The sequence below is a fragment of the Pygocentrus nattereri genome, chromosome 13 (assembly GCF_015220715.1).
Source record: "Pygocentrus nattereri isolate fPygNat1 chromosome 13, fPygNat1.pri, whole genome shotgun sequence".
In the NCBI taxonomy this organism is placed as follows: Eukaryota; Metazoa; Chordata; class Actinopteri; order Characiformes; family Serrasalmidae; genus Pygocentrus; species Pygocentrus nattereri.
In genome coordinates this window covers 35,237,109-35,260,215 of record NC_051223.1, presented here as the reverse complement: position 1 = coordinate 35,260,215, position 23,107 = coordinate 35,237,109, and the positions used below count along the sequence as shown (strand labels likewise).

Genomic DNA, 23,107 nt, shown 5'->3' with positions numbered 1-23,107 from the left:
AGGAAACAGTATTTAAATATAAATAATGTAATGGGGTAAAAATTGCTTTACTCACTAAGATACTTTAGTATATCATTTGAAAATACTCAGGAGAGTAAAAATCCATCAAGATTTTACTTAAGTATATGTACTTGAGTAAATGTAACTAGTTACTATCCATCTCTTCATCAAAGTTAGCTAACATAGTCTTTATGACAGAAGACACCTGTTGGAATAAGCATTTATAAGCTTTTATAAGCAGTTACATAGGGTTATGTCAGTTGCCATAAGCTTATGTAGGTGTGATGTAGTCTTATGAACAGCACCCTACAGTAAAGTGTTATTAACTGTACTTTGCCAGTGCTGATAATTGTTCCTAATCATATTAAATACAAGTTTCAAGTTTGATTTGTTTAGGTAAAAGTACCTTCCCCAAATCAACTTGAGTACAAATACAAAAGTAGCAACAGTTGGCAATAACAAAATAATAACACAAAATCTATTCTCTTATTTTGTTTTTTTACTCACCTAAAAAATCGATTGAGTTAAAAAAGGGGCCGGGGGGTCACAAGTCGCAATCTCTTATGCATTTCAGGCTTAAAACAAGCCTTGTTGACAATTGTAACTCCTATGTATCCGAGCTGATTCCACCTTAAAACCTGTTACCAAATCTGGCTTCAGTAAGTCTTTGTACAGAAGCTAAGCCTTTCTTAAGTACCACAACAATGCCTACTTCCTTCACACAAACAAACCATGCTGTCTAATAGCACCAGCTTCATCTTAATCTTTTCCTGATAGCTTCCCTACCAGCTCTCCTCTTCATTACCCTCATCATTTGGTGGCTTAAATGAATGCTTGGTCTGGTGCATGCATGCCCACTTGATGACCTCTTCATTAGGATTCATCGTTCCATTCGCTCTCGCTCTACCTGATGATCATCTGCCTGGTAGCTCTGTGGGACTGATAAAAAGGCCATCAAGAACCATTAAACAAATTAAAGGCACTAAAACAAGAAATGCTAACAAAAGCACAACTGCAACACTGCTAACAGAGTCGATGAACTAGAATTGCTAACAGAGCCATTAAACTATAAGAACCACTAAAGAAGCCACCGTCAGTCACAAAACTGCTCACAGCCACTTTCACAGAAATGCTAAAAGAGCAACTAGAATGTCAACAGAGCCAATGTTGTATTACCAAGTCACACAACTACAAGCGCTAAGAAGGCCATTTATCTAGATCACTAAATGTGTCTCTAAACTAGAACCACTGACAAAACCTCTGCCTGTCACAGAATGGCTAACAGAGTTGACACATCAGAGTCAACAAACTAGAACTGCTAACGGAACCACTAATCAACCAACAAAGCTACTAAATATTTGAAGGCTACCTACATAAGGGCTTCATGACGCATTCATAAGCGCTGAATAACGTGTTTATGACATTGTACTGACATAATATGAATAAACCTTGAACATATTTACAGCACTAAACATTTAAAACACTGTACATAACTATTTATGTCAGCATTCTTAAGACGACATTATATTAATACCAGGTGAAATATGCCTGGAAACCACCCCCTCTTCCCTCCATGGCATAGATAAGATGAATGATGCAATTATGTATAGCGTTTTAAATGTTTAGTGCTGTAAATATGTTCAACGTTTATTCATATTATGTCAGTACAATGTCATTTATTTCATAAAACATCTTATGTCAGGTTGCGAGAACCGACATAAGCACTTAATAAATGTTCAAGTAGAGCTTCATAAACACATTATTCAGCGCTTATGAATGCGTCATGAAGCCCTTATGTAGGTAGCCTTCAAATAAAGTGTTACCCTAAATTAGAACTGCTAACTAGGCCTTTATCAAAGAACAGCTAAAGAGCCGCCACTAAACTATCCATTAACAAAGCCGCAGAGACAGAACTTCTAATAAAGTCATAGAAACACTGTTTAGGCCATGCACACACAAGAACATGGGGAATGAACGGGGAAATTTGAACAAGAAGCTGGTGAATGAGAATCTTGAGAGACATTTTACAAGAAACTGTTCTACTTTTCTGGAAACGTTTCCTGTAAGCTAAAGCTTTATCTTATAGTTAAAGCCTAAAGCAGATCAAAGGAAATCTCTTTTTTCTATTATATATTTCTAGTCCATACTAGGACATTTGCTAGGACATATTTTCACCCAAGATGCTAAAATGTCCTTCAATATAATGGGTATAAAATGTTGTGGCTCTCAAGGTGGTGTGATTTTTGTTGAAAGGAATGACCAATGCCAGGATAGACCAGCTGCACATGAGCTTAAGATCACTATGAGCAACTCTAAGCATTGGCTGGAGGGGTGTAAAGCACACCATTACTAGACTCTGGAGCAGATGTGTTCTCTGGAGTGATTAATCATGCTTCACTATCTGACGAATCTGGCTTTGGCATATGCAAAGAGAGCACTACACACTAAAATGCACAAGGCAGGGAAGTTTGGTGGAGGAAGGATAATGATCTGTTTATTAAGGTCTGTGCATGGATCCTCAGATTCAGCAAATCTGAAACAATTAAACATGCTTTTAACTTGTGTCAACAGTTTGGGCAAAACCCTTCTCTGTTCAAGCATAACTGCGCCCTCGTTCCCGCAAAAACACTCCAAAATCTTGCGGAAAAGCCTCCCAGAAAAGTAAAGGCTATTGTAACAGCAAAGGGGGGCAACTCCATATGAATGCTCATGGTTTTGGAATGGGATGCCAACAAGCTCATTTAGGTTTGATGGTCAGGTGTCCACATATTTTTGGCCATAAAGTGCATGACTTTCTGGGTCATTTCAGTGCAACATCCTTGGTAAATTTGAGAAATAAAAAGTATAGGAGTTCATGAGGGCCATTCAAACACACCAACACAACCCCCATGATAGGGATTCTGTGACACCACTGCACAAGTTCTCTCATCTCCCTTTTCAGTGATGTCCTTCTTCTTCTTCTTTAGGCTGCTCCCTTTAGGGGTCGCCACAGCGGATCATCTACCTCCATCTTGCCCTATCCACTGCCTCCTCTACTTTCACACCAACCATCTCCATGTCCACCTTAACTACATCCATAAACCTTCTCTGAGGTCTACCTCTTCACCTTCTACCCGGCAGCTCCATCTCCAACATTCTTTGACCAATATATCCACTATTCCTCCTCAACACATGTCCAAACCATCTCAACCTGGCCTCTCTGGCTTTATCTCCAACCTGCTCCACCTTCACTGTCCCTCTGATCTGCTCATTTCTAATCTTGTCCATCCTTGTCAGTCCCAACGAAAATCTCAGCATCTTCATCTCCGCCACCTCCAGCTCAGCCTCCTGTCTTTTAGACAGAGCCACGGTCTCCAAACCAAACATCATAGCAGGACGCACTGCTGTCTTGTAAACCTTCCCTTTCACTCTTGCTGCTATCCTTCTGTCACACATCAGCCCTGACACCCGTCTCCACCCACTCCATCCTGCCTGCACCCTCTTCTTCACCTCTTTTCTACACTGTCCCTTTTCAGTAATGTCCAATATGACTAAATACGTTTGTTCTAGAGTGGCACTGAAGCACAAATGTAATTCTAGGACACTAAAGCTTACACAGCAGGTAAATGTGGCCCAAATCTGATTTTCTCACCAAATTCCAATGGTTGAAAGCTCGGCTCATCAAGTTCACCGTAAAATGGGGTACATGCTTTGGTTCGTGTCCTCGGATTCGGTGTCCTCCAGCCGTGTTTGGCTGTTTTGTTTGAAATCTCTTCAAATACGAAGCGGTTGCAATAAGTCTCTTCTAATTTGTTGGTACAGAATCATCAGCCTAAATTTTTATGATTCTCAGCAGTGCAAAATTATGACAAATGTCAAGTTGGACTGATGTAAATTCGCACCACATATGAAAGCGTCTCAAATTGAAATTAATAAATGTTGTTCACACTGACAAACAGACTCACATCTGTGTCACAAAAGGAGAAAAAGATCAGATTTGGGCCAATTTTGCCCGCTGTGTGAACAAAGATCAACAGCCAAAACAATCAAAAAAGGTCAAAAAGGGTTTTAGTAGGGTGACCTGTAACCCACCTGAAAAAACGCTGGGGATCTTGGACAAGAAACTCTTGACTGTGCGGATGGGGATGCCATTCTTCTCATCCTGCATTCGAGCGATGATGTCCTCCATCTGCAGAAGAGGAGGAGAGAAGGAGGGGAGATGAGAGGAGAAGGAAGAACACCAGAGAACTGAGTGTTTTACAGCCTCACATCATTAACAATCAAGATAATTACACCCTCCTTAATTAAGCTCCTTTTCTATGTAATCATGGGATAACTTCTCTCTGTAATTATATGTACTCATTCCGTACTCTCATTTGCTTTGCATGGCAGGAATTACACATCCTACTCATCACTGAATATTGTGCAAGAGGGAGAATGAGCCGGAAATTCTTACATAAATTTCTTTGCTACATTCTGAAGTCTGTATGGGAGCTAAATGTGTTGAAAAAAAGTTGCATTCAGCTTGTGCAGGTGCAGCTGTTTTGAAGGCCCGAGGCTTCTGTGTTAAAAGGCTGGGGTCTGGAGTTTTGAACATTGAGATTTTGGCCCTACATTAATTTACACAGGCACTCGAGTACTTGACGAACCATTTGAGGAACCAGTGTTCTAACAGTGTGTGTGTGTGTGTGTGTGTGTGTGTGTGTGTGTGTGTTCGTTTATCATGCACAAACACACACATCTGGGAAAAGTCCATTTTATATCTCAACATGATTGTAAAGTGTGACTGTTTTGAGAGTAAGTATATTATTCTTTGCTACTACAAAAAAGTCTCTGAATGTTGGCAATGATACAGTGTTAAGTAGAGGTAGGGCAGCTAGTCCTGGCCGTGGTGGACAGTAAAGAGGTAAATGTGACTAGTTTCTGTACTTGAGTAGTTCTTTATGTGTATCTGTACTGAAGTTTTTCCATTTTGGGAAACTTTTTCCTTTCACTCCACTACATTTCAAAGACAAATATCTTACTTTTTACTCCACTACATTTTGCGAAATCTGTTGGTCCTTTTGGTTTATGTGTGCATAAAAACATAACATCAGGGAACCAGCGGTCACTTTGTTTAGAGCTGGTTTTGACCTGTTGGTCATACCGACCCAGTGCAGCACGCGGTTCAACGTCAGCGCAGCAGCGTAAAACTTTGGGAGAGTCTGTTCAACATAAATGATGAACTAACCTAACTTTGTGTAAATAGAGCACAATATAGAAATATGTCCACATATGCAGTCGAGACTGACGCGGCTTTTTTCTGAATTTCTACAAACACCATTTCATTTTATAGTAATTAAATTTTTTTTTTGCTAGTTTAACTTGTAACTTGTAAGTTGTAAATAAATCTGAAACTGAAACTTTGCTTGTGTGTAAAAAGTGATTTCAGAGCCACTCGGTTCTCCCTGATGGAAACTGTTTACCTTCAGTGTTTTGTGCTTCTGATCATTTTAATAGACGTCAGCGTCACTAATTAATGACGTTCTATTAAAAGACTGGTTTACCAAGAGAGACGCTGGAGGACTTTCACCTGAAATGAGTTCATGAAGCCAGTCTGGTTATAAAAATGATAACAGGACATCAGAGCCAGAATTACTCTTTTAGTACTTTTACTTTATACTTAAGTACATTTGAAGGTAAATACTTTAGTACTTTTACTCAAGTGGAGGTCTAAAGGGAGGAACTTCTAGTTTTACTGGTGTACCTTGCCTTATTTTACCTTTCAAGTACATGTTTTTAGAGTCCTGGTGCTGCTTTATCACTAACTAGCTGATGATAGCTGGTCCAAAAACAGTGAAAATGCTTCTGACAAGGTAAAATCTTGGCACATCATCAAGTCTCTTCCATCACCCAACGTCATACCTGTAATTGCTAGCTCACTAGCTCATCTGAAGAGGCAGCTCCTGTTACACATCCATCATGAACGCCTACCAATTTCTCTCTACTTTTATAAAACAATAAAACATATTTTCAAATTGTAACCTCTAGTGCCATCATCTGACATACAAGCCTACAGCCCTATGCCAATTTTGGCTGAAGTGTCTTATTTGTTGCTGAATATTCCTCCAGTGTGGGTAACTAGATGATGCTGTGTATGCATCAAATTGAAGTCTCGTTTTAGCATATTGTCCTTCAAATTAAATCAATTTCAAATCTAAACTGAATAAAATAATTATGGCCCTAATTTGTGATCTATGGTCTATTGAAGTGGTTCTCAAACTGTTCATCAACAAACTTCAGTCAGTCCTGATTTATGCTTCAACCAAAGTCACAACGGTGTATAGCACATGAGCAGTTGTTTGATGGCTGAGCAATTGATTAAACAAATGGAATCAAGTGAGCTCTGCTCAGATGGAATGAAATTTTGCAGCCACATCAGCCCTTTGCGGATAACACTGGACAGCCCTGGTGCACAAAAGATGTGGTCTCTGCATCTAAAACCTCTGAAAGTTACAAAAATGGCACTTAATGACATTGTTTTACGATGCTGTTGAGATCAGATTCAGGCATAAATCTATTCATGGTGGAGAGGTATATATATAACAAACCTACATAATGCCAATCAAAAACATATTTTCAGATGTCACCACAATCAACTTTACATATAAATTCTCAGAAGGCATGTGTAGGACCACTGGTGATATGAAATAGTAAATAATATAGCTATAAGAATCTGCAGAGGTGGAGGTTTGCACTGGAGAGGAGAGGAATGAAGGTCAGTAGAGACAAGACGGAATACATGTGTGTGAATGAGAGGGAGGCAGGTGGAAAGGTGAAGATGCAAGGAGTAGAGGTCGTAAAGGTGGATGACTTCAAATATCTTGGGTCAACCATCCAGAGCAATGGACAGTGTAGAAAAGAAGTGAGGAAGAGGGTGCAGGCAGGATGGAGTGGGTGGAGACGGGTGTCAGAGCTGATGTGTGACAGAAGGATAGCAGCAAGAGTGAAAGGGAAGGTTTACAAGACAGCAGTGCGTCCTGCTATGATGGTTTGGAGACTGTGGCTCTGTCTAAAAGACAGGAGGCTGAGGTGGAGGTGGCGGAGATGAAGATGCTGAGATTTTCGTTGGGAGTGACAAGGATGGACAAGATTAGAAATGAGCAGATCAGAGGGACAGTGAAGGTGGAGCAGTTTGGAGATAAAGCCAGAGAGGCCAGGTTGAGATGGTTTGGACATGTGTTGAGGAGGAATAGTGGATATATTGTTCAAAGAATGTTGGAGATGGAGCTGCCGGGTAGAAGGAGAAGAGGTAGACCTCAGAGAAGGTTTATGGATGTAGTGAAGGTGGACATGGAGATGGTTGGTGTGAAAGTAGAGGAGGCAATGGATAGGGCAAGATGGAGGCAGATGATCCGCTGTGGCGACCCCTAAAGGGAGCAGCCGAAAGAAGAAGAAGAAGAAGAAGAAGAAGAAATAATATAGCTATAGTTGCATTGCCAACGTTGCAACTCCTGGTTCCTATCACCACCACTGGAATGAAAATCTGAGTCAGTAAGTTTTTCTACAATGAACCATTTCACATCAAACCCCTCTAAATGATTGGTACTGGCACTCTCAGGAACCTTGTTTGTAAGTCAGAAACTGGAGTCTGACCAATGATTACAATTGTTATTGTTGTCATTGTTGCTGTTTTGTGGACTTGAATCAGGGCTCCATTAAGAACAAAAGCCTGCAGTGACTCCGGATTCAGCTGGGAATAGTAACCAGCAAAAAGGCCTGTCCTATTGTTCTTTGCCATCACCGTCATCTTCTGCCTCACAGTAAGTGCTGACCCCATTACACACAGACATGGCTCATCTGCCCACACGTCCAACTCTGACTGACACACACACACACACACACACACACACACACTTTCTCTCGTGCTGTCACTCATTCTCTCGTGCTCATTCTGACTCTCTCTTGCTCTCCATGCTTGTCTCTCCTCCCGCCGATTCCCCTCACAGTTTCTCTTTCCACCAATCTGACCGTCATGCTGTTTCTCCTACACACTCACTGGTGTTCAGACGAAAAACCTCAGCATTTTCGCCCACCAGTGCAGCCTGGACTGTCCTGTAATGCGCAAAACTTATGACTCAACTCAGTAGCCAGTCTGAAGCGGCAGTGCAGAATAAAGTAAAAAACTCATGTTTTAGGAAGTAAACAAAGTACTTCTAAACAGACCCTCAGACTTTCCTTATGCACTTGCCAATAGAAATCCTTGCCGCCATCCTGAAGGGCATTTCGGTTCTCGGATTTCTACCAGCAAACTGAATCAAGGGAGAGAATCTATAAAACTGTAAACTTAAGGTGGTACCATATATGCATATCATATCATATGTGCATATGAGAGCAGGTGCTTCTGCTAGACCGAGAATAGCCTACCAACCTGCTCTATGGTCCATGGGGGTCCTGCCCATTGAAGAACAGGGTGAAAGGCAGGTAACAAAGTACCACAGAAACAGCTGGACTACAGTCTGTAACTGTAGCACTACAAAGTGCACCTATACAGTAAGTGGAGCTGATAAAATGAGTGCAGATGCAAGGATGTGTTCCTAATAAAGTGCTCAGTGAGCGGCAGCATTATAGCACATATTATCAGATCCTGGGAGTTTAAGCAATGTTATTCAGATGGAAAATATTCTTTTAGCATGTGGCTCAAATATGATTTAGTACATTGGGTCCACTGTCTATAAACTTCAGGCTATAGACTGCATAGACTCTTCTAGTAAAGATGTGATCATTTTATGGTTGTCTGCACGCAGGCAGATGATTTCAGTAAACTACAATTTCTACAAACTAAAGCAAACATTAGCTAATGCTAGCCTAGCCTGCTCTGATAGCAGAGATGTTTGCTAGGTGTCTAAGGGTCATTTGGCTGCCAGCAAGATAAGTTCAGCTACCCAGTTCACAAATGGATCGAATCAGTCTGTCCCGAGTTCTTGAAGGACTGTTTGAAGGTTCCCTTTTTAACTGGGAATTCGGGGCTAGAACTGGCCTCAATCTTTTCTGCATAACATCTATTGTTCTTTCTGCTTCCCTACACATTAGCATAAACTCCCCCTCTCTTATGACTGACTAAAACCTTGAGTAGGAGCTACACCTCCTCTTACAACAGTATCCAAAAAGTCCCATTTTAATTGCATAAGATACTTGGAGCACATACAGCCTCAAGCCCCCTTAAATGGCTCCCAAACATGCAGGTGTGAGCTTTTGATAGGCCACCATCCCACCTTTTTGACTGGCTCGACTGACCCGACACACTCAAGCCTCTTCGCATAAGCCGATTTTGCGTCCCGCCACGATTAGCCACTTCTTATTCTCCCGATTAGCTGCTTACGGACTTAAAGTCAGATGCTTTACGTGCAAGCGCAAACACACGTTGCCGCTGGTGACCTGTGATTATTCTCTATGCTGACTGAAATCTACATAGTAAACAAACAGACAAAAACTAATCACTGAGGTCCAACAGGCCAGTGTTCCTCAAGCACAGATTTGATTTGAGTTGAAGCTGAAAAACAGAGTGACAAAGACACCGTTCTACAGTTCCTATCTTATCTTATTTAGGGGTTAAATACTCAGGACAAAAGCGCTGCCTTCCCAGGGCCTGAACACAAGACAAATAGGTCCAACCAGTGCACCCTCTGAAAGATTAACTTTTTCACCCTATAATCGCCGCAGGGTCGTTGAACAAGATTACTCTCTTTTAGGTGTGTTGTGCTGGGGAAATGGGGTTTGCGAGCCATGCTGGAGCAGCCTGGGAGCAAAACAGGGCTAAGTGGCTTCCTCATGACACTCCAACCTTAATAAGCTCAGGTACTAGAGAAATAGTAAAGCTGAAGTCTGATGTGATCTTTTCTGTCTGCCCAGCTGCCTCACACAATCCATTCTCTGTCTACGCTGCTAGGAAAATCAGCACCATTCATGGTATGCTGGTATGGCCATGTTGGGTAACCAGCTAAACCAGTGTCAGACCACCATGGAATACAAGGTCATCTGTGGTGTTGTTTCATCAGGGTATAATATTCAGATGATGTCTGATCACAGCACTACTGGCTTCTCACCCCCAAAATTAAACCAGTGCCTCATCACTACATTAAATTTACATCTTTTTCCAAAACGTGTACTTGCAAGCAGGTCCAGCATCATTTCAAGAATGGGTTTCCACATATGAAAAAAAGGTTAATTAAGTTGTTCAGGCGTTCAGAAGTGTACAGATGTAAAATGGACAAATATTTAAGATTTGTAGAGTTTTTAAAGAGAAGTATTGTGCTGTCATTTTTATGTATGTATTTATTTTTGTCATTTTATTTATTTACTTATTTCTAAGACTATATTTGTTTATTTTTACTTATTTTTTAATGACACGGAGCCTTGTAATGAACTGGCCTGGTCATGAACGTAGTACCGACACACTTGGGGTGGGAAGGGGGAGGACAGGCGGTGTCATCTTGTTACAAAACATAAATATATGTGGTTTTGTATTAATCTAAAATAAAAATCTCTTAAAATTGTTAGTCATAAAAAGTGTACACGCTCCCTACAAGTGGTGGGAGGTTTATCCATAGGGAAGGGCTGGATGAAATGTTTTTATGGGTTTTTTTTCACTAGTTGGCTCCACTGTAAAAAAACGTTTAATCTACAATAATGTTTTGCATTCACGCCTAGTATAAACATTTAAATGTAAATTTTATACATCATCCTGTATTGTGTCAAACACTATTGTATGGCTACTGTAACAATACTGTAATAATGCATCAAACATGCGGTAGGTGTAATGCAAAGCTGCACACTTAAAAAGATGGTTTTTCAGGGGTTCTTTAGTAAAGAATGCTTTAGTATATAATCATGAATAGTCAAACTACCCTTTGCATGACTAAAGGATTCTTTGCACAGTGAAAAGGTTCTTCAGACTGATGGAGAATGTGTTTTTCTGTTTTGAAAAAGGTTCTATACAGCATCAAAAAGGGTTCTTCTATTGTTTCAGGCTTGACAGGATAATAATAGAAGAACCCTTTTTGGTGCTACATAGAATTTTTTATTTTTTCCTAAAAGGCTTTTTATAGAACCATGTAAGCTCCTTAAAATCATGAGGAAGAACCACTCAAATAGGCAGTCCATCCTCCTCTCGGCCACCATGGATAGCGGAATGAAATGATAGATGAACGAATGAGAACAAAAAAGCAATGGCAGATTTGTGAACTGCAGAACCTTTGGCTCTGAGCTGAAACAAGACAGTGAAAGATGTCTTGCTGTAGATCATCACTTCACCATACCTCTGGGTGAAAAGCAAGGTGGATCTTTGAATATCAGCAAAAGTTGCGGCAATATTTAACTTTAATGTTCATTGTTTTATAGTAAATGATCTTTTATGACAGGAAGCTTTAGGGGGTGAGTGCTCTTTCTTTCAAATTTCATTGTTTCCAGAACTTATGAGGCAGAGAAATCCAGAGAAATCATGAAGTTTTATGAGTCTTTCGGTCCTGCTTCATATGAAGTGTCTCTAATAACTGTTACACAGGAACAACATATATAACAACACTGTAACTACTGATTTAGTCAGTGTTACAGATGAATTACAGAAGTATACATTACATAATTACACGTGTATCAGCTTCAGTTTGTCCTCGTGTAATTACACAAGTTTAACTTCTAAAGAGGAACTTTCCTGTAGTGCAGTGTTAAAGTTACACTTTTAAAGAAGTGGGCAGTTCCTGTGTAGTTGTTATGCAGTTATTGTGCAATAATGGAGTGGTAATATAGACGTTGCTTTGGGGTGAAACACAACACATTTAATTAATGTAATAAAAGTTACATTTTAAGATAAGGGGACGTCTACTGTACTGTCACATATACAGAATGGTTTAAAGTTGAAACTGTTTACAATCTCACAGCACTACCAACATAAATGCTAGCTGAATGTTTGGAAAGCTGTCAGATAGAATGTAAGTAATGTCTTAATGTAATTTAATACATACTTCCTTTTACTGTTGGGAAAAAAAAAACTGCTGTTCCAGTGATTACAATGTAATTACACTTGTTATTACCCTTGTGTATCTAGATGAGAGAGAATAGACTTATTATTATTTAGTATTAAGAACGCTTGTGTAATTATGTAAGTTGTACTTCTGTAATCTATAAGAGTGACTAAATCACTAGTATTTACAGTGTTGCATGTCGCTGTTTTTGGAAGAAAACCTCGTATCTCCATTTTTGACATTTTTCAGTTTTTGATGTAATTTGAAAATGCCTGTTACCCTTTAACTTGTATATGAATTTCATGATGAATGGACCAAAAGAAATGGACCAAAATTACCTGGAAAGAATTCTGGTTCCATTGACTTACATTAAAAGTAAAGTATGTTTTTTCCTTCTACTGTAAAAGTTACCATTTTGGAGATACAAGGTTTTGTTCCAACAACAGTGATATGTTGTTCACATGTGACTTCACAGTTATCAGAGACACTTAATTATAAAGGGGGACCCATTTTACTTTGCTATTCTCTTTCAGATGATCAAACTTCTTGTAGCTTCACCTCAGTTGTCAAATTTCCTGCTTTACGCAATCAACCACCCCCGAGGCCTGTAAGATCTCACATCTGTTCCTGGAGGACATTACAGCTTTCCCTGCTCTAACACGCCTGATCCAACTCTTCAGCTAATTATTAAGCTCTGAGTGGAATGAGGTGTACTAGAGCAGAGACAACGCTCAACTGTTTTAGCCCCCTAGGTCCTGCTTCGAAATGCTGCTCTTTACTTTTTGTTTCATTATTTGTGACTCAGCCCAGACCCTAAACTTTCAATCCATACCACATTTGTGTTTGTAAGCAGAGATATTTCACTATGATTTGAATTTGACGAGATGTTTTTGTTGTATACAGTTTTGTTTTTTGGAAAGAAAAAGTGTAGGCTGTCAATACAGAACATAATTCTAGTGTAATGATAAGTCATAAACTAAATGTGCAATTATGTACTTTTTTTAATCAAAAGAATCATAAAAAAAAGACACCAACAACTCTAGATCTCTTAGGATTGATGATGCAGCCAGCACACTGAAAGATGCGGTACTTCTACATGGCTAATTCTAATCATACATATAATAAAAGTGAAAAAAAAACAAGGATTGAATAGCTTTCTACCAGCATTAACTAAACTTTGAGCTGGTTACTAAAAACATTGAAGTTATGAGCACTTTAGAGTTTAGAAATAAAGGAATAACTGCTGTGGAGTTATTTAGTTCATTGGGTTCAACAACAAGACGTCATGTCCAAATAATGTACTTTAGGTTTACTGTTTGTTTACTATCCATTTTGACTTATTTGTGAAAAACTCTGTGGTTTACCACACCATAGTAAAAAGGTCATTTGGAACAAATTTTTACAGCCATCTCATTTTCAGACCCGACATCTACTACAAATAGAAGCCATTCTATGAACTGGTTCCATAGTGCATGCAGTGATTGGACCCCGATGATTGCCACTTTTGATGTAACCTGTAGATTGTTCTCATGATTGTTTTGTTCTCAAAGCAGATGCATTCATCCACAGAAATCAATGTGTTCTACAAATATTTCTATATTTATAATATTGATAATTTATACATGCAAACTTTTTATTATCCACCAATTTCCAAATGCAGCACTGAAGCTCAGCTCTATTTGCTGTTCACATGAACCAAAAGTTGCGTGCTGACCAAATTTAACCCCTGGTTATGAGTGCTATACAGTCAGGTAAAATCAAGATCTTAGGAGAAATGTTTTGTAGAAGGATGTAAATACTCAAACGTCGCAGGCACTGAAATTATGGTTTTGAAGTGTATGAAATGCTATGATCTGTTATCACTAATATTTAGTATTTATTAGCCTCATAGCACCAGTGCAAAACTAAAGAAACATCAAACATGTCTTGGCTGATCAATTACATTTGAGGTAAAGCTTTTATTTATTTATTTGTTTTTCACTAAACCATGTCCTGTACTTTCTGTATACATTTACCACATCGTTCTGTTCTTAAATTAACCACAGGTTATTTGCAGGCTACACTGAACTGAAGATGAGCCTGTGACACAGTTCTAGGACCTTTGCATGACTAATCTGTGATTTTATATTTCTGGCCAAGACAAACCAGAGCCACTGAGTCACATAACAGAGTGGAACCAGCAAGATTATAATGAGTACATTTGAATTTATTCAGTTTATCAACACATAAAACCTTTTCTGATATTGCTTCCATCATTAATGTAAGCAAGTGAAGTTGGATATAATAAACAAACAGTGGAGCTCATTTCAGAAGGAAAGAATGACTTTATAAAAAAACGAAAGATTTTTTAATTAATTGCCTGGTGTGAGTGAGTTGCTTTGCTGTTTTAGAATAAATAAAATTAAATAACTCCCCACCAACATTGATTGTACACTGTAAATTTACATTGTGCACTCACTTGTCTTATTTTTCCATCATTGCCCAAAAGCTGTTGTTCAGCCTTCCAAGTGTAAGGATAGCCCCTCTAAGATTGAAAAGAACGAAGACTCAAAAGGAGAAACTCCATTAGATCATCAAGAGGAACTACTGAGAGGAACCAAGACTCAAAAGGAGAAAGTCCTCATGATCATCAAGAAGAAACACAGAGGAACCAAGACTCAAAAGGAGAAACTCCTCCAGATCATCAAGAACCACCACTGAGAGGAACCAAGACTCAGCTGCTGCACCATTTAAGGTGGAACAGGAAAATTCGACCAAGAAACTGGGGCACCTTAATATGGCCTAACTTCTGCACCATTTAAGGTGGAACAGGAAACTTCAAACAAGAAACTGAGGCACGTGAATATGGCCTAACTGCCATACCATTACAGCAAATTGCTAGCTTCACAGTAGTAGTACCAGTTTGCTTGACATTAGTTACATTATGTGCTGTGTTGTTGACTGTAATGTTATGTCATGTGTCTGTTCAATGTTTGTGAAGGGGTTGAAGGCTATGAAGTTTGCTAACCCTGTGGCATTCACCTTGCTTCTGAAGGAGCTCTGAAGGGAGGGGCGTATTTGGTTTGTTGACTTCAAATATCAACAACCCTTTTCTAGAATCATATACTGTATACTGTATACCTTTAAATGAAAACAGAAACAACTGATGTCTCGCTTCATAACCACAACAAATCTTCTTTCTCTCTCTCTGAGCCAGAGAGTGAATAGGCATGGAGAGCAGAAGATGTCCTAAATGCTGTTGAATACATCTTATTCTCCTTCATCTCCTAACACACACACACACACACACACACACACACACACACACACACACACACACACACACACACACACACACACACACACACACACACTTGTCTGCCCCTGGGTCAGCTAGACAGCTGTGACGCACATGGTCCACTATGGCAACAATGTCAATATGGTGAAAGGTCTTTTCTCCAGCAAGGTTCACCTTCAATGCACTGTGAACTGACCAAGTAACTGGAGCGAATACACGCATACATGCACGCACGCACACCCACCCACACACACACACACCCACACACGCACACACACCCACCCACACACCCACACACCCACACCCACACACACACCCACACCCACACACACACACACACACACACAAATAACACTGTATAATCCCTTAAAGTGCAGAATGATTATTGTGATACTTGTCTGAAAGAGCCTGGTAACTTGACCACGGATTGTAAAACACATATGTGAGATGATCATCAACCAAAGACCTACCGGGCTAGCATTTAGCATTTTTAGCACTTTTCATTTTTTAAGATTTTATTTTCTGGTTGAAGTTGGACTGTGTGAAATATCAGATTAAGGAGGTAAAGCAGGAATTTGGCCTGTTGGCATTTGCTACAGTACAATGTTAATACTGTGTACTGTGTTAGTTCTGTGTACTGGGTTAGTTCTGTGTTAGTACTATGTTAGTACTGTGTTCTGTGTTAGTACTGTGTTAGTACTGTGTTAGTACTGTGTACTGTGTTAGTACTGTGTACTGTGTTAGTACTGTGTTAGGTAACCCTATGATAAGTGGCAAATCATGCAAACAGCAGTTTTTGACAGCTAGACTGGTCAACAAATTATGCACAAAGCATTTGGTTAATTTACTCATACATTCTGCCTTTTTCTTCAAGCTGATCTTGTGTATGTGGGGTGAGGCTGTGATGAAGACACACTGACGATTGGTCCCAATTCTGATTGCTCTGAGGAATCACTTGCTATAAAATCAATGCGTAAGTTTTGCAGTTTTGAGAGTGATGAAATGCATGGGGATCTACATTAAGGGCCTCACAGTGTAAAAGGCGAGAAGTTTAAATTTTTTCTTGTATTTCATCATTTAGCCTTGAAGTCCTTTTATACCAAGTTGCTTTTACCCCTGTGCCTTATGACGGGCTATCATGTGTTGTGCCTCTTTGAAAAAGCAGTCCAACATCCAGGCTGTAACACTCTTTAGTGTGAATGGGTGGAGCTAAAATGCTGTAAGGCTGAATGGGTGGACATATGGAAATGTGTTGGTTTTCATGACCTCATAAAAACAATGTGGAATCGTTTTGCTGGGCTGTTTTTTTGGGGGGGTTTTTGCAGCTTAGTTTTTATATGAACTGAGGAGTGAGAGGTGTGTTTTGGTGCTGTTTACACACTGCACCAAACTTCTTTCAAAAAGAATTTTATTTTTTGAGCTATATGGGCTCTTTAAAGTCACACACAAACACTCACACACTCACACAAACACACTCCTGACAGTATTGGGTAACAGTTCAAACAGAAAACAGCCTGTTTGTGATGACTCATCCTCCTCCGTGTTATCAGAAGCGACGTAAATGGGTTTCACACCAGGAGGACACACACTACTGTTTAATCACAGGATACAGTAGATCATGTAGCAGCTTCTCTGCTTTATAAATATGAAATGGCTTGTGCTGTATTTTGCCTTGATTAACATATTGTTTGTCTTTGACAAGATGCTTTTACAGCGTTTTACAGTGACATTTGTACAGTTTCACTGAGAACAAGCCTCAACAATGGAGTGCATCAGTCCTTTTAGCACTTTCATTAAAACGGGTACAGCTGGAACGCAGCACTGCATGCGCACGTCTGCACAGAACCCGTGACTCGCTGTCAAGTTCAATTTTTCACTAGACTGTCAAAGTGTTCCAGTTACAGCATTCTGAATATAACTTACATCTGCAGATCCTCAAAGAAACCCACGCTTTTGACTGATCTACATATTGTTCTTCATATCCTGCACTTTTTCTCTTCTTCCCTAGCTTCCTATGTTCTGTTCATTGACTTGACTCATCATGTGACTACTGAGCTATTGCCAAGGCCTATTTCTATTAGATGGTGGACCACACTCTCAGAAAAAAACAGTCCCCCTCTTGTCACTGTAGTGGTACCCTGAAGGGTAAATCTCAGTGCCTTTAGTCAGGGAACATATTTGTGCCACAATCCATTGAAATCATATTTAAGTTGTACTCCACACCACTCCACACACCCCGTCTAGCCTCCAGGTTTTTATTTTATTGTTCTGTTTTAAAACATTAGGTTATGAAAAGGTACAAATACATATGGAATAACCTGGAAAAACTTAAGGTTCACAATTGGAACACGAGTATTGTACCTTTGAGGGTACAGTTACATTGTTTGTACCTTGATGAACCGTAAATATACTTGCATAGAACGTTTTATTTTTAACTGTCTATCTGGGATCCACATGCCTGTTGTAATTAACTCATTTACTTTAAGTTGCACCCATTTCTGACAAAAGCAATGACCAATAGGCTGGACTGCCGTTGAGTAGCCACATATATGCCTAAGGTCACCTTGCCTAATGCTAAGTGTCGGCTAGAGGGGTATAAAGCTTCCCAGCATATAAATCATCAAACCATCATATAAATAAGAAGACATGTCAATACAACTTAGAAAATATCATTTCAATGGATTATGGTACAGTTAAGTTCCCTGACTTAAAGGTACTGAGATTTGACCCTAGTGCCAAGAGGGGCACTGCCCCAGCCAGGTTGCTACCACTATTTCTGAGAGAGCAGTGCTTTCAGAACTTAAATGAGGCAAATGTTTTGCTCTATTTGCTGAATGATTGACTACCATGTTCACAGTGTGTGTGAGACGTCATAAGCAAACAGATGTTGTGCAAATAAGGAAAATTCTTATTCATAAACACAGTAATATAAAATTGATTGCTTCATTTCCAAATCTGATTCTGCAGGTGGGGAAAATCCAACAGATCAGTGGTAAATCTGGTCTCATCTGCCACATCTGTATGTTTCTTAGAAGAAAGCAACTGGCATGTATTTAAAACACTGAATGAGAGGGTGGATTCCACCAAGTTGTTCATGCTTGTGCTGAGAAACTGATGCTACAATGCTTCATAAGTGAATCTGGACTGACGCACAGAACCATTGGGACAGTTTGAGCTATTTTCCTGATCGCGTGGACTGAAATTGTGAAACTAGCCACCATTTCTGTGATATTATTTTCTCTCCTTTGACGGTCTTTGTCTCCACTTCATATCCGCGTTAACCTTTCCCCACTGTTCACTAGAGCTGTTTGACGAATGGCTCAGAGCCTGGCCGAGTTTTAATCTAACCTTTCTGATGACTTCGGTGACTTTGAACCGTTTTCTATCAGGAAGACTTATACTCTCCATCTTTTCTTCACACCTTCTGCCTCCCTCTCCTCTCATTATATCTCTTTTTTCCACTTCTCTCTCTCTCCATCTCTCTTTCTAAACACACCTCATCCTACTCCATCGTTCACTCTTCTTTCTCTCCCTCCCACTCTCTTTGTTACAGCACTTTCCAAGAAGCCACAACCTGCAGGGCAACGGTGTTTTCACTCTCGTGTCCACACACAACATAGCAAAACTTCAAACAAGCTTGGAATTATAGAGTAGTTCACCACAGCAACCACTAAAATAAAACACTAACTATCATGCTAGCTAGCTAGAATTGGCATACAATCTACATACAGGGTCTTCAGCCCATGAGTCAAACACAAGGCCTGTGGGCCAGTTCAAGCCCATGGCACAATGCAATCCAGCCCTAATTTATTTTGATTTTCTATTCATTTTAGTCCATTTCACAATGAACTGTACTACATTCCCCAACATGCACTGCTACAATTTGCACTGACATCCCCCCAACAGCAGGTTTCTACCCAATTGCACGTCATATAACCAAACACACTAGCTGCTTTTTAGCTGTAGCTCAACTATCAAGAACACGAGAAACATCATAAACACTCAGCAGCTCAGAAAGAATTGATGATCTTGCAGAAAAAAAAAAAAGCCAAGTGTGAAGATCAAGCACACATCCTGGTGTAACGGGGGGCGAGGTAGTGGACGCATGTGCGGAGGTAAGCGACTTTTATTGAGGGCAAATCCAGGATCATGGTCATAACAGTCCAAGGTCATTGAGCCAATACGGAGAGATCGTGGGGCAGACATGACAAAACCAGGAATACAAATCAATAACACAGAGAAACAAAGCAAACATCAAACACAGGCCGATACATCAAACAAAGACCGATACAAAGACCAGCAAACACAAGGGGCAAACACAGGGCTTAAAATACACAGGGATAACGAGGGACGGGGTTACAAAACAAGGTGCTGGACTAAACCAAAACAAACGCACATGGACAGGACTGGGAGGGGCCAACCGTGACACCTGGGGACATTTAAAGAGATTTAACAGTTGTCTGTAGATAATGTAGCCATTATTTCAGCTAATCACATGTAACATTTGAAGGTTTCAAAAAAGACGTTATATTTCGTTTTGGCGTATTGAAATATAAGTGTGCTTGTCTATGTAAATATCTTATATCCAGATAATACAAGCTTGTTATCAAAGGATTTCGGGATTTGGAGAGCTCTCTGTTGGAAATGTGGGATTGCACGTCGGATGCAGAAGACCATTTTAAAATGCTGGTTGAGCCTCGGATCCCCGCAAGCAGATGAATCTGACTATTGTGAGGGAAGTCAGCCAAAACCTGGTCAAGGGTGTGTTTTTTTCTTTTATTCGGATTTCTTCCCCAATTTAGTCTTGTCCAATTCCACCCAGTAGTTAGGACTCCCCCAATCACACGATACCGCTAGGAGGGCGAAGGCTAAGGCTCCTTCCAAGACCTTTGAAGCACCACCGCATCATCATTGGACACGCTTGGAGGAAACCGCCAACATCACCTAACAGCCGCCTGTGCTGACCAGCATAACGTTAGTTGATGGCTGAGAAGTTGGGGCTGTCCTACCCACCCAGAGAGGCCTCACCAGGTGCTGTAGCATCATCAGGGATCAAAGTGGCGATCTCTGGAGGATAGGGTCAACTCTTAGATGACTACGCCACTCAGGAGCCATTAAGGGCATGTCTATTGATAATATGAATACATCATTGTGAATTGAACTACTGTCATCAAATCTTCATCAGTGTAATTGAATTCTAGACATTTTGACCTAAAAATCGAGTCAGACCTTCGTTTTGAACCTGTGTGTGTGACATTCATACATGAAGACATGTGACGTGGTCCAAAAAAACAAAAAAATCAAGACCCTCTGTCTTTTAAATGATTATTTATTTATTTACAGGGCTACTTCTTTCAATTATTTTTTTTTATATTATATATATATATATATATATATATATATATATTTTTTTTTTTTTTTTTTTTTTCTAGTTGTATTGAACCTGAAAGGTTTCTAGTGGTGGTTTACTTCTGTTCAATGCAGCTAAAAACAAGATCAAACTAAACGCAATATTAAAGACTTCAGACTCAACTCACATTCCCACTCACATCATCCCAGAGACCTGACACTCGACTCGCATGAAGTGGCTTGTAAACAGCTTTGGTACAGCAAGGAAGCTTATTGCACCTGAACCCTGTAGTAGGCCTTGGCTTTGTGTCTCAAAATAACTCTTGTACTAATCCATTGTAAGAAGGTTTGTCTGAAAACAGTTGTCCATAGATTCTAACACTGGGCATTATTCTTTCTACCTGTGATGACAGCACAAGCACACAGGTGTACTGCTTCAAAGAAGAGGCAGTCTTCTTTTTATCTGTCTAGTTTATGTGTGTTTTCTGATGTTTAGTGTCTGATAGATTGGACTATCAGAAAAGAATGGAATCTGTGAACCTTGGCATAGTGGAACAGCAAGGAAGCGAAGAGCTTAAAGATAAAAGGTGAAGGAGAGATGAAAAAGAATGCATGCAGGGATAACAAAGGAAAACATGTCAATAGACTTGTCCTTGAACAGAACAGTCCGTGAGGCTTCCATATCATCAGTGGTCTGCAAAATAAAGATGCCAAAAGGAGTTCTTTGGACTGATATCATGGAACAACCACTATCACTGGAATGAAGGAGTCTTTAAAGAACCATTTGTGATGTGCAAATGTGAAGAACATACTGTAAAGAGTCTGTTTATAGAACCAAACATATCAAAAATCATTTAGGAACCTTCACTTTTTTGGGATTATGATTCAGGTTAAAATCCTCTGGGAGATTCTGGCTCAAGTTAAAGATCCTCTGTGGGATTTTGGATTTGATTAATGTTTCCTATGTAGGACTATGCTTCGGTTATGGTTGAACACAGACAGGGGGATAATGGGTCATGTTGAAGCTCCTACAGTGGATTATGGGTCAAGTTAAAGCTTGTGTTTGGGATTATGATTCAGGTTAAAATCTCTGTGGGGGATTATGGCTCTAGTTAAAGAGCCTCTGTGGGATTATCGCTCTAGGTTAAGGTCCTCTGTGGGATTATGGGTCTGGTTAATGTTCATTTGTGGGATTATGGGTATAGTTAATGTCTCCTAAATAGGACTGCAGTTCTGATTCATTCATGTGGGATTATGGGCTGGGTTACGACTCCTATGGTGGAAAATAGGGTTGGTTAGTTTCTTGTGTGGGGTTATGGATGTGGTTAAAATCGTATGGTATGAAACGGGCCAGTGCCCCTCTTGTCACAGGGGTGGTACCCTCAAGGGAAAATCTCAGTGCCTTTAGTCAGGGAACATAACTGTACCATGTACTGACCTGGGAACAATAGAAAAGTACCTGGGAGCAAAAAGAGAGAATATCTTCATAGGGCAATAAATAACAGACCAATCTTTAAACCACAGTGTTGGGTATACAAGAGATTACGGATCTAGTAGAAGTCATTTTATTGTTTACAGATGACAGTATGTTGGACAGTGTCATAAATCACATAAACAAGAGATTGTTACAACTCGATGTGGTTTATGTGTGGTTTATTTAGTCAGGCAGTTTGACTGGTGTTAAGTTGTGCACATAAGCTTCTATTATTTCTTATAGCATACACAGTAGCTATATTACACTGCACCCTACACTATACCAATAAAGGTCCTCGGGCAAGACTCCTAACACTACCTTCACCTACCTGTGTAAATTGATCAAACTGTAAGTCGCTCTGGATACGAGCATCTGCTTAATACCATAAATATAATGTAAATGCAAATGTAAGCTGTAGCAACATTGAAGCTCCATTGCAAAACTAAAAAAAGCGAACTTCAGGCATCCAACATGTCTTAGCTGTCTAGACTTAGATTAAATGGGGAAACCGGGGCAAATTTGATTGTTTTTGTGGAATTTAACCTTTTAAGATGGACTGAGCATCAGTGCTGCTCATGCAGTGCCTCTGTAGACCGTCATGCAGTGCCTCTGTAGGCAGGGACAGTAAACTATATGCATTGAAAGGGCGATGGTGTACTGACCACGTATATTGATATTCAGCAGGCAGACCGCAGACAGGCAGGTGTGTTCCTCTACTCCCCTTGGAAAACTACTACCCCTAACCTTGTCAACAGCATCCAGCTGTCAAACATGATTACACTTCATGCCGGACAGCTACCGCGACTGTTTTCATTACAAACGTGCTCACTTATGTATTATGATGATGGCTGTTCCATGATGCTTTTAAGAAAGTGTCATTCTCTCTTTGTTAGACCACCAAATATTATTGCACTGTATACACACACACACACACACACACACACACACACACACACACACACACACACACAGCCACAAACTAGTTTCACTGTGCAATGTGATCCTGTTACAGTATAAATTTGTTTATCT

At 39.9% G+C, this 23,107-nt stretch overlaps 1 protein-coding gene across 4 annotated transcripts in view; it reads right to left on the bottom strand.

The window, feature by feature from the left end:
• Positions 1-23,107, bottom strand: part of rgs7b (regulator of G protein signaling 7b) — a 200,659-nt gene that overhangs the window by 104,638 nt on the left and 72,914 nt on the right. For all 4 annotated transcript variants that reach the window (XR_005131336.1, XR_005131337.1, XM_037544257.1 and 1 more), the window contains exon 3: positions 4,072-4,168. Coding sequence is in view for 2 of the 4 variants with exons in the window: in XM_037544257.1 (XP_037400154.1) it covers positions 4,072-4,168 (97 nt within the window). In the remaining 2 variants the exon portion in view is untranslated. The remainder of the gene's footprint in view (positions 1-4,071; positions 4,169-23,107) is intronic.